At 39.2% G+C, this 13,256-nt stretch overlaps 1 protein-coding gene across 3 annotated transcripts in view; it reads left to right on the forward strand.

The window, feature by feature from the left end:
- Nucleotides 1-13,256, forward strand: part of LOC139942280 (protein Wnt-7b-like) — a 67,036-nt gene continuing 53,780 nt past the window's right edge. The window contains exons 1-2 of one of the 3 annotated variants that reach the window (XM_071939081.1): nucleotides 1-780; nucleotides 10,453-10,718. In XM_071939081.1, the coding sequence (XP_071795182.1) occupies nucleotides 695-780; nucleotides 10,453-10,718 (352 nt within the window). In that variant the 5' untranslated portion in view covers nucleotides 1-694. Of the gene's footprint in view, nucleotides 781-9,910; nucleotides 9,994-10,180; nucleotides 10,241-10,452; nucleotides 10,719-13,256 lie in introns of those variants that run through there. The other 2 variants (XM_071939084.1, XM_071939082.1) reach the window with 2 other exon arrangements.

Here is a 13,256-nt window from a genome sequence, read left to right on the forward strand (position 1 = left end):
GTGTTCATTCAAAAGCAACCATTTGCAAGGACCTTCAGTCTTTTCAGAGTTTTGGCACTTGTTGCACAGAAGCAACACGGACACCGAAGAGGTCGACACATTGGGGGAAGAAAACTTTGTGTATGCAAGTTGACAATGATACATAGACTGTGAGCCACGCACAGTACGCGCCGCCCAGTACACCCTACTCATAAGTCGAAGTGACTTCGTCAATCCCGTTGATCCCACTTCTGTGGCAGCTTTAAGTGGGAAGTTTGATAATCCATCTCAACCGCCTCGGTATAAACCGCCAGAGCAAGCCCAGTCATAAATTTTACGGGGTGGAAGTCTGACTTTGGGATTTGGGGAGACATAATCTAGGCTCCGGTGATTGTGGGATTCATACGCCATGATCGGGACAGTAGTATTGGTACGGGAGGACTGCTTTATCACCGAGACCATCAGCAGCTGAAGTTCAGTGGGAGCTATCTACACTATTACACCGGTGCTCATCTCGTCAACACTTCGGTACCATCCTCGGAGTTTACTACAAAAATATTCCTCCGGTTTCTAACCTCGCCATAATGATGAAAAACTCTTCAGAAACTCCACAACGTCGAACAGCATTTTGAAGTCTGCTTTAAAATTGTTTTATATATTGAAGACAAACTCAGACGATAATTTGGTGATAATTTGTTTAACTGATTCCAAGGAAATGGATATAATTACTGCATCTCAACCGGGCGTAGCATCCGCCAGAAGATGTCTTTGCTCTTTGCATATTTTCTTGGCGGTTCTGTGGTGAGTGAAAAGAGTCCAACTCATTTGAGTATTTTCACATAATTTCACTTTTTTCTTTTCTGTTTATTGTTGAGAGATTTTGCATCTCGGTCATGTCGGTTAAGGTGTACGCTCCTACCTCCACGGTTTACGGGATACCGCATTGTCTTGAGAATTCTGCCTCACCGCTGAGTGGGGGTTTCGAGACGAGATGTGGTTATCGTTGCTAGGTGGTGTTCCCGCCGTTTCAAGTTATCTGATTTTGTCTGTCCTTGGCCCTATTTTTTGTTGTAAAATGATGTGGGTCGTGGATACATGATGTGGGAAGTTGACTTTATACGTTTTATTGTAAATGTAAAGTCTCACTTTGCTAAACTTTATGTTACGCCAACCAGCAATGAAAATCCGACTGGCCAGTTGGCAGTCGCCTCCTCAAAAACTCAGAATCGCCTGAAAAACTATTTTACACGTAAAAGTTAACACCTACCATTTGGGGCTTTATCTCTTTTGTTTGTCGTTTTATGTCTTTGTCGAACATCGGTAGTCAGGTTAGATCCAAATGACTTTTATAATTATTTTGATTTGAGGAATTTTTGTTCTGGACAAGTAGCACTGGTAGATTTTCGGGAATTTACTGTAGTTTTTGTTTCATTTAAAAACCGTATACCAAGTGCTCTGTTTTCGTATAATTTAAAGTTGTATCACTTGGTTTGTCACTGTGGTTACACACATAAATAGTCAAGCTAAAGTTTGTTTGTATCTGCTGGTCTTAAGTTTATACGCGCATATAAAAAAATACACGATTATAAAAAGGTAAAGAACAATGGCATGTTCATGTTTTACCAGATTATGCAAAACCGGTTGAGAAGCACATGTTTATCAATTCCTCATAAATAGCAACAAGCCATCACAACAAACTGGCAATCATCCACACAAAAAAGTCAAGCACAAAAAAACGTCACCTTGGTTGATCGTTCCGTCTTATTGTTTTCTGTTACTGACCTCTGTAGGCCACATTTTTAGTTCAAACTTAGGATGACAATTGCGCAATTAATAGTACCTGATTGCACGATCGGTCGGCTAATGTTCTGTATCATTCAAAGAACCCGTGTTCATTTAAACGTGAAATACAAAAGGTCACAAGACAATAGCCTGGACGGTTAACTCCTTTTAAATAAAACCAACACAACTTAACAAGAAGAAGGGCCCGATTGTTGGAGAGCTATTTCTTCGTAGTACTTGAGGATTAGTCTTTACATGTTGGTTTCAGGAACTTAGAATCATGTTTGTGATGACGTGTTATGATGCAATTGTCACGGACTCATCGGTAAGGAGAGTAACATGAATGTAAAGATTCTTGCGACAAAAGGGATCATGGACAGGGAAAGTATTTCGTCACAAAGTTTCCTCTTTTTTTTCTCTCTAAACACCTTTTTATCACAGTGCGTCAAAGACAGTGGACACTATTGGTAATTGTCATAGCCTAGCCTTCACAGTTGGTGTATCTCAACATATGCATTAAAAAACAAACCTGTGAAAATTTGAGCTCAGTCGGTCATCGAAGTTGCGAGATAGTAATGAAAGAAAAAATACCCTTGTCATACGAAGTTGTGTGCGTTTAGATGGTTGATTTCGAGACCTCAAGTTCTAAATCCGAGGTTTCGAAATCAAATTCGTGGAAAATTACTTCTTTCTCAAAAACTATGGCGCTTTAGAGGTAGCCGTTTCTCACAATGTTTATACCATCAACCTCTCCCCATTACTCGTCACTAAGAAAGGTTTTATGCTGATAATTATTTTGAGTGATTACCAATAGTGTCCACTGCCTTTAATATCAAATCTTTGATGTTTGACGTAGGGAGAAGACAACTTAAAACAAACTACTTCAGGTCTTACTTGTTATTTCTGTGGCAATTGTAAGCAAAAATTATCTTGATCTGTGGTAGGAATGAGTTCAATTTCTACAGATTTATTCCTTTGTAACAAAGTTTTCAATGTGTAAGTTTTAAAAGCTGTTAAACATTTGGTGTGAAGACAATAACCGAATGTTATTTGCAATAAATCAATATTGGTTTCGATAGTAATGAATCAATGTTTGCTTCCACAGCGCCCTTTAAAAAATAAAGCAAAAGGCGTCTATACAACTTCTGGATCTAATACTAAAGAAAGACCTGAGGCCATTGCCACATCATCTTAAAATTTTTCTTGAACTCAATTTACCTTTTGAAAGAGCCGCTTCTATGGCTCGACATTAGAGAATTATTCCAGTCTTAACTGCCCGAAACAACCCCAGGCAACAAAGGTAATGTTGAAAACCAACAGTAAAAGCTTTGGCTACAAATGTTTTGTCTGACCTACTAATTATTATTCATAGTGAGTAAATAGGAAAGGAATTTTGATAACGAAACGCTAGTCAACTACACGAGGTTAATTTACTCAAGTTGCAGAATTACTCTCGTGTATGTTTGCGGTCAGAAAGTAGACCTTTGCATTGTATGTGTTTTTATCGGTTTCAGTTAGTCTCCAGGAGCCAGAAATTATATCCAAGATTCTGACTTTTCTTTTTGTCTGAAGTCCATTGCCACAAAATGAGAGTGACTGAAAGGGAGAACAGGGACAGTTTTGTTCGTTCTGTCACGCAATCTATTCTTATTCGATTAGTTTAATTGTGGTGAGACAGTTGTCTGCGATCGAATCATTCAGAAATCTTGTCCGTTATTTTTTTTGAGATACAGAACGATTGAGAAATATCATTTAGAACTATCGTGAGGGTACACGGTGCCTTGAGTAATGTATGCCTTTACACGGAATCACAAGACATTAGAGTCAGAGATTTTGTTTCCCTGTCCCGAATTGATGGTTTCAGTAGTGACTCTGGCTAGAACGCCAAAAAGTCATATTATTTCAACACTGTCGCTGCAGCTATACTGCCATAGCCATATTGCCAAAGTCGCTTGATTTGGAAAACAATTCGGAAGGAAAATAATTGTGGTTTTGACGTCACGCCTCAAACTCTAATCTTGGCAAAGTAGAGCTGATGTAAATAACAAAAAGGAAATATTTCGACCAGACGCCTTGGTTGAATTAAGCGCGTAATTATCTCCATAATTCCCCAGCATATCATTGCAGATAACGGCAGCGATTTCGTACCATTACTAATGACACACGAAATGAGAACTCCATCATAGACAACGTAAGGCTCGAAACAATTGCTACTAATTTTACCGTCACATTCCCTGTACCGATATCCATTAGGCCTACCAGTAATACCTACCTATTTTCATCATATACATAAAGGGACCAGCTATTTTCCCCCTAAAATAACCTCTTGGGTTTAGTGATTTGAATGAGAAAAAAAAATAAAAAATGGTTGCTTCGTGGTGAAGGTCTTAAACCCTGACTCTTTGTTCTCCTTGTTTCGGTGCAGTTGGGCGGGTTCTCCCACCTTGATTTGCCAGGTGACCTTTATAATGCACAGGGATACCCATGGCGGGAAAATTAGCATAGGCGCTGTCTTTGAAATGCTTTTTGTCTCGCAAACTCTTACAAACGTTTTAAAATCAGTGATAAAGGATGCTTTAGATTTAGGCTTTTCTAAACCAAAGATGGAAATCTGTGGAAAAGGGCCACTTTGACTTAATTCACGGTAGGATATTAATTGGTTTAGACATTTTGTACTCGTAGTGGCAATACTACAATATTGGCATGTTTCTCTACTTTTTTGTTACTAATATGGGTCAAGAAGTTTTGTGAATGTTTGTTGTTGGATAGGCCTATGAGTTGTTGGAAATATAAAATGGTTTAGTTTCGTAGATCATTAAGGTGGTACGAAATCGCATGCTGTTATCTGCATTGATATACTGTGGTATTATGGAGATAATAATATGCTTAGTTCCACAAAGGCGTCTGGTCGAAATGTTTCCTGCGTTAATATTTACATCAGCTTATACTTAACTTAGATAAGGGTCTGGACACAATTTCATAAAGCAAATACTGCTTAACCAATTTTTCCTATAAGCAGAAATGTGCAGGATACCAGTCACAAATTGTACACGTAAAATGGTAGTTTGGCTGGTTACCTTGTTCTAGTAAGTATAGTTTTGGTTTGCTAAGCTACTTTTTGGGCTTAACTATGAAATTGGGCCCTGGTAACGTATCATCACTGAGCGATCAGACGACGATGCTTGTTGAGATTTATCGGGGGGGGGGGATGTAGCATTTTTCATGATAGTCGTTTTGGTCTCTGCGGATTTCTTCATCTGAAAAAAGGAGTCCTTGCAACTTGACAAGTAGACGGGCTCTGTCATCATGTCCCTGGTCAAACCTAAATCATCCACTTACAATGCATATTCTCGCCTCGACGGACCAAACACTGCTCCTTGGGGAGCACCACTCAGTGAAGCCACGCATGCGCGACGGAACTTACTTGAAATATCCTTCCTCTTTGAGAAGTGGGGAAATAGACAGACTGTTTAACCGAAAGTGACAACTTCGCCCATTGCTTGAAAGGTTTCCGAAAAATCACCTTAGGAATTGTTAAGTATCTTTGTTAACTCTCTGTGTCGATGCACGCCTTGTGAATTTGCCTTAATTTCGAGTGAATTAAGTTTGTGTGGCCTGAAATTAAGTGCAAACAACTTACACTTTCCCCGAGGTGATAGGGATGGATTTACTTACAAAAACACGGCTAGAGAAAGGGATTTTATCCGCAGATTATACAAGTCCTTAAAGTCTTGAGATTGAGGGTCAAAAGTCACTATTGTAGTAGAATATTTGCACTAGAAATGGTAAACTTTGTGTCAATTAGACCTTAGGTCGGATCTGTGTAACCTATATTACCTCAGAGGCAAAATGTGATAAAGTTCGCTCATGTTTTACCAAGAAAGCTCTTAGTTTTGTAAATGTACCACCATGAGTTAACCGAGACCCCAGATCGAGACCCCACGACTGAACTGCCTAAGAAGTTGTCTTGATGCTGCTGGATGAATGAACTTTCTTCTACATATCTCTTGATTCTTACAAAATTTAAAATTTAGGTCGTGGATAAATACAAGGATTTGGGATTTTACGGTGTTTTCAGACTGTCGTTATAAGCTACCAGTCAGCCATGCCTGGGGGTTGCGCTATACTCACTCTCATTGGGTTCGATTCGCTCAGACACAATCTGTATGGAGTTTGTTTTTTGTTATGAAAGTAAGCATGGTCTCTTGTTTTCGCGCAAAATAAGCTGGTCTTAACTTTAAAAAGGTAATTGGAAAACTAGGCACGTTCTTTGTGATTGAATCAGCGTACGGGTCATTTAGACTTCTGGCTGTTTAGCGTTTTGGGCCAGTGGGTTTAGAGGGTTCTGGATGGTGTCTTAGAGACCCAAGTCACTTAAATCACGCTCCGAGAGGTTCTTATAAAACACTTAAGACTTATTTGCATCGATTCCCTGGGATAGGATAAGACAGTTTTTCTTTTGTAGAAATCACCATCCTATTAAAATGAGAACTTCATTCTCGTTGACTGGATTGATTTAATGGGGATTACGAAACAAGCTTAGGCCGTTGTGATCGAGCTGTGGACGGTAGACCCGTTCAACAAGTCCCCGGTTGAGGGAAAGCTATTATCATTGCTAGGTAACTAAACAGCATGTCTTTAAAAAAAAATTGCAGCTTGGCCCCTGGGTGAACAAGTATCGAGCCAGTATTTTTTTCCGGATCCATGAAAGCGAGCCGACTTCGGTGTGAAGGAGACAGTCGGGCGCCGGGTGGGAGCAAAGAATTGCCCGTTGATCAGAAGCGATTGATCGCCTTAATGCCTCGACTCTACGTTGGACAAAATGTAATTGTTGGAATTGACGTTGAGTTCGACTGGACTATTTAATCTTCAAGATATTAGGAGGCCTTATGAAGCATTGGTTGCAATGAATGTATTCTCATTTAAATTTTCCCTGTTTGTTGTAGGCCCTATCAACATCTAATGTACCTGTGGTGTAATTTTACTTTATTGACAAAAACAAACTGACATGTCACAATCAAAATTTAACTTGGTTTTAAAATGCAAAATTGAGCAAAATTTTTACCTTCAAAACGTTGTTTCTTAATCTCACACCAACTTAACAAGATAGACCTTGGCTTTTTCTAGGGTGTCAATTTATGAAAGTTTTCAATGTATCGAACTATATAATTATAAAACCCACGCACTAACAAGAAATAAGACAAACAAAATATGTTTGGTTTACCATTACGACTTTTTTTGCATTGAAAAGTACACTGCGTGAAAAGAACAGACAGAAGAGGGTCATGTACTGATATAATCCTTTCTGAAGAATGTTTTCAACGAGTTTTAAATGTTGGTCTTGCACCAACTTTTCTCTAACGAAGCATTGGTTCGGTTTGGACTCGCAATCCTTCACATCGTCAGCCAACCTTCATACGGGATGACCCGAACGTGTTTACAAAGTCTGACAGCAGAACCGATTGTGGAACCCTTAGAAATATAAATAACCATTGTGTTCTGTGAGAGAAAATCACACAAACATTTGACCAAGGTATCATTTTAAACGCTGGAGTTGGTCAGCTGACAAAAAGTCCTCAACATGGAAGGATGGTGGAAGGGTTCTTTTTGTGGATGTGTTGTTTTTACAGACTGGAAAAAAGGGGGCAATTTGCGTTTGAGTTGGAGTAACGTTGTTGCCAAATTAAAGGCAGCGGACACTATTGGTAATTACTCAAAATAGTTATCAGCAAAAAACCTCACTTGGTGACGAGTAATGGGGAGAGGTTGCATGATAGTATAAAACATTGTGAGAAACGGCTCCCTCTGAAATGACGTAGTTTTCGAGACAGAAGTAATTTTCCACGAATTTGATTTCGAGACCTCAAGTTTAGAATTTGAGGTCTCGAAATCAAGCATCTGAAAGCACACGCAACCTCCTGTGACAAGGGTGTTTGTTTATTTCATTCTTATCTCGCAACTTCGACGACCAATTATTTTTACTATTTATGTTTGCTATTTTAAGCATGTTTAGATACACCAAGTGAGAAGAATGGTCTTTGACAATTACCAATAGTGTCCAGTCCAGTGTCTTTAAATCATATTATTCAGCTTGCTTGAGTGGTGAGTAACCTTATAGCTTTTTGTTAATCTTATATTGGCGTGTAGCCTAATCAGGCCAAACAGCAAAGTGGACAGTCAACTACCCCTGGTTTTAGTTCATGTGTACACCATGTATCTAATGCGTTGATTGTCTGCATTATATTCCTGAGGGCAAGAAACCAAATTGCCTGTCCTTGTTAAGGAAGTGAAGGAGGGGACAGTCAGACATTTCTTTTGTATCTGACTGACAAATTACTACCAATGTTTGACTGGTTCAGACCATGGAGTTAATGGCTAACAATGTCCTCATAGAGGAGCCCAAGAGCAGAATGTTTTCAAGCTGGCTCAAGTAATAAATAAAGACTTGTTGAGAAACCCAGACACGATCTGGGTCTAATTTCATGGCTCTGCTTACCGTGGAATTAGGCGCCTTATGGCGCCCTGGAAAGCACATTTTGAGCGCAGATTATTGCACGGTAAATATAGAACCATGATGACCTACCCTTATAGGTACTTTATTTCATATATTACTGTTTTTAATGTCGCTGGTTTTCTAGGGACGTTAAAAAATAGTCTAGGCATGCTCTGCTAATCTAAAATGAAATGTTGTCACCGTTGGTCACTGGCGAAGGTGTAGGCCGAAATCAGGAACAACAAGACAAGTGTCAAAAAAGCAAACGGGATGCTCTCTCTCTCTCAATCTAGACCACTCACCTATGGCCTGGTCACCCCCCCCTCCTCAAGGTCACACCGCCCCCTCCTCATCCATGCCACTCCCCCATTGCCAGGACACCTGTGGTCCTTTCTCAATGGTCAGATCAACCGTCCACATTGGGGGATAACGTTCACGAAACTATACCTGAAGTAAACTTTAACAAAAATGAGGTTGTAAATAAATGAAACAAAACCTCACGCAAGCCGTAGCCTATCCTCAAGGGTTTGAAAATAAATCCTCAAAAAATCACAAATTTGCTGTCATTTTAATCTCAACCTTGGACCCACTATGGTTTGGAAATTATGCAGATGGCCCGTCAAACATTCCCGAAGTGGGCTGACGTCCTGCCGCGACCGGCCCGCCAGTTGAATCTTCAGTATGCTTGAGGGGAGAACGTGGCCCAAATCCTCGCCAAGTAAACCCTTGTTGCAACCCCTCGCACGTGAAGCGCTAATTTACGAGGCATGCTCCACGGAGCGTTGTTTTGCCGCCATTTTATGCGATCATACTTCACTGCCACGGGCCAGAAATTTATATACAAATCATAAAAAAAAACGCGGCAAACATTGGTGACCGGATTGCCAAAGTTTCTCCGCACCTCAAAGTTAGATTTATTTACAGTTGACGATCACTACCATCACTGACTGGGGTTTGAGCTGTTGCTGTGTAGAATCACTGGTTGCGCATTGATGTAAATAAAGATCGACTACAGAAAAGTGGTAATTTATGCCTTCTTCGGATATGTGTCCTTTGTTTACAATTAGACATTGCGTCTCATATCAAACTATTCATTATGTAAACACATTTTGAAATTGACTGAAGAGAAATGAACACGCGATGATCATAGTGGCAGCGGATTTATATCCTGGTGCATTATTTAGGAGAAACAATGTCAAGGCTAGATTACATCAACACCTCATATTCGAGAATTTACGGTTTGCTTTTGGCATACATGAACATAAAATAATATTAGCTTTTGTTGACTAAGTAGACATTTGGTGCCTCTCTTTATGGACTGTTGTGTGAGGTTGCACAGATTCTTTCATCAGACAACAGTAAATAAAGGGACCTCCCACCAAGTCTGACCAAATAATTAAAATTGTTAATATTAGTCCCGAAGTAAGCAAACCGTTAAAAAAGAATATATATCTATCATTGTAGTTGGTCTAGACACGTAGGTTATTTTTAAAGGAACTTTTAATTCGCGTTATCATAGCTACGGTATGCCTAATCGTCATTTTAAACATAAACTACGGGTTGCAAGTTCTGGATGAGACACCGTAGTTTTCTTAGGATGTGCGCTTGGTGGCGCTGCGATGCAAGTGCACTGATGATGTCATGAATTACAGAATCGCACATGGCATGCATGGTGGCGACAAACGAGGAGGGAAATCTGGTAAAATTGTCAATTAAAGCATGGCATTAGAGTAAGAAAGGTAATTGTTTCTGTAGGGAAATTTTGATGTACAAATTACATTATTCTCTTATAGAATGGAATGCAAAGAGTATAAGACAGTTATTTGTCGGCAGTGCAAGGAACTTTCAAGTTACAAGCTGTTTTGTGCATTCCAAGAATAAGTTCGTATTTTTGCACCAGCTCAACATTTCTCCATAGTTCATGTAGTTCAACCGTGCACAAAATTGTATTTGACTGACTGTTTCCATGAAGATTATTATTTATTGGTATGCTACCTAGTGTGGACCGGGCATAACTTTCCGTATCACGCCACCACTTTTCCACTCATTTTTACAGAAAGGGATATCTCATTGAGGTAAATTATTCCATATTGATCGAATGAAAAAGTGGTGGCGTTATACAGAAACTTTTCCATAATTTTTTTAACGATTGGATTTTTTCCCTAAATGTTAACCAATAACTCTCTCTATTTCCACAGGTCCCTGTCCCTCGTCCATGGGTCCCCAAAGATGGACAGCCTCGGTGATTGGCAATCTCCGGAGACTAAACGCTACTGTCACTCACAGAATTGGCTGAGTATGAGGCAAAGAAAGCTTTGTGAGCTCCACCCTGACCTCATCCCAAGTCTTACAGAGGGCATCTTAGCTGGCATCGGGGAATGCAAACGCAATTTCAAGGATAGACGCTGGAATTGCCCTGTTAGTAATGTCACTGCGGTATTTGGGCCAAGTAGGCTGAGGACAAGTAAGTATATACACACATTTTATTCAATTTTGGATACCATCCTTTCCAAGTATCAAAATACTAAATATTGGTGTTGACAATGATGTTCTCTTTTAGGAAAAACCAGGTTCATCCCAACAGTTTTTTTTTTCTTTCTAGTATATCTGAAAAAATTATTATTATTTTTGTTTTTTTGCTGAGAGGGGCCATGGCTACCTAAACTTGATCAAAGCCTCAAAATTCATAATCCCCTGCCAATTTAGATGCTTCCATGGCTTTGTAAAGTTCTGTTACTGTATCATTCTCAATGTCCGAGAATCGCAAAGATACAATCGTATTATCTTCTTACCTGAATGGTGTAGGTGTGGATTACGTTCTTTCTTCATTCTGTAAATAGTGTCTTGTGAAATTCACTGTCTTCCTGATAAACAAACCTTTGAACATTTTGATTCAGTGACACAATTGTGGTTTCTTCTAGGAAGTTATCAGGGACTTTTAGCTTTCAATTTGATAAGAATTGATAAGAATTGCAGAGATTTGTACATAGCTGCCCTCAAAGTAGTAGAGATGAGGAATGGAAATAGTTGACAATTTTAACGGTTGTAACTTATTATTAATTTTATGAAGTGTAACTTATTATTAATTTTATGAAGTTTATGTCATTTGAAACGTGTTCTGAAATGTGATGAAGAAGTAAATTCATTGTCAAAATTCTTTATTTTGTCACAATTGTAACTAGTTGTCCATTTGATGAAATCTATTCCAAGCAAGAGTTTTAAAAAGTGAGTTCCTTTTAATTTCAAGGAGGAGTAAATCTGTAGGAAGACAGAAATTTACCTGCAATTTCCTTTGTGATTGGATGTTATGGGAAGGGCTTACCCATGGAAGGGCTTGGCCATCCCATGAGAACTGGTTGTATTTGTACAAGATTTGGCATTCTCACGTAACCAACGTTCTCAGATCCTAGCCATCTTCCATTCTTCATCTCTACTACAGTAATATTTCATCCATTGTCCTTGCTTGCTGTTATTTAATCCATGGGCATTTTGAATTGCGTTTGAAGAGAATAAATCAAAGTAGAAGGGGAAGGGGCAGGCAGATGCCCAAGTCTGACCATAAATGCTTCACCTGCATTGCTGTAATTCTTTGCATTTTGTGGAAACCACAAACTGATCAGGTGTTGATTGTCTTATTAATGTGGAAGAATGAGATTGTTATAATTGATGGATGTGTAGGGTTGTCTGAAGTCATGATTTCGTCAACGCAAGACGATTTACAGCTCACTGTATCTTTACATAGCATTTGACTCTCGAAATGTTAGACTATGCAGGGTTCTTTCCGTGCTCTTGTAAGCTAAAGTATCGGGCTGATACACGCGAATTGTGTGCCGATGCGCACTTATTTCGGCCAAATTGCAAACAAAACTTTGTATTACTAAAAAGTGAGAGCAGGCGGTTATACAGCTAAGTCTACACTTTTGATGCTGGGCAGTGATCAAATTTTGGATGAAGAGTTACTTACACTGTCTTTTCGGGCTGATCTTCTAAGGCAACCTGTTTCTGAATAACCGAAGCACAGCAATTGCTAATGAGCCTAAAAATGTCATAGTTTTTACAATCACATCTTTGTAGAAGTCCAAATAATCAGGCTCCGCTCTTTAAAAGTGAAAAGTTTGACATCTGTGTTTTCTCATAAATAAAGCTGTCAAGATTTCATATACAGGATTGGGACAAATTAGAAAAATGTGTACATTATTTAAAAAGTATGTGGAAACAGCTGAACAGTATGCTTGGACCGAAGTAGTGCAATTTACGAATTCTCTTGTGTACTTATCAATCAGAATCGGTGGCAGAAACCTTTGCAACGAGGATATCCCTACACTATGACATTTTGATTTGGCCTTTGATAAAAAGAGATATTGTGTGTGAGTCATTCCATGTTAGAGACTGGGAGTGTCTCTCGGAAGGGGGTAGGCCTGCCGCATTGATACCTACGACACGTTGGTTCGAGGCGGCACGGAAATTTCATACCATTGGTGTGCAGCATTTCACAAACATGGTTCATCTACCCCAGCCATGCCTATTTCCTGACCTATTTATTTCTGGTAGGTGAGATAGTGGCGGGATATGGAAGAAACAGCTAAAGCCGTGTTTCCGCTGTTTTATCGTGCTATCACTTGGTTTGTTACAAAATGGTAGTAGTGCATCAGGATTTACTGGAAAAGTTTCAAGCAAAGAAATGGCTTATAAGAGAAGTTTATTTTAAAGTGAAGCTGAAATGTTTCACTAACAATTTAAAAGTTTGTTTTAAAGTAAAGTTATCTATCACCCAGGTAATAACACCTGGGTATTAAGTGTCCAATGTTTGGTAAAGTGTAATCATACACATTTCTCTTTTGGATCCCCCTCCTGTTTTGGACAAACCATCTGGGTGACTTTAAGACACCCCCTCTGCAGTGTTGTATGTAGTAGAAGAAACTATTTGATGTACAATTCAGGGTTTAACTTACTGCTTACTTGTGTTACCTTTTCCAAAGTCTTGGTAAAGTCTTTGGAGTTT

This window comes from Asterias amurensis, chromosome 9 (genome assembly GCF_032118995.1).
Source record: "Asterias amurensis chromosome 9, ASM3211899v1".
Taxonomy (NCBI): Eukaryota; Metazoa; Echinodermata; class Asteroidea; order Forcipulatida; family Asteriidae; genus Asterias; species Asterias amurensis.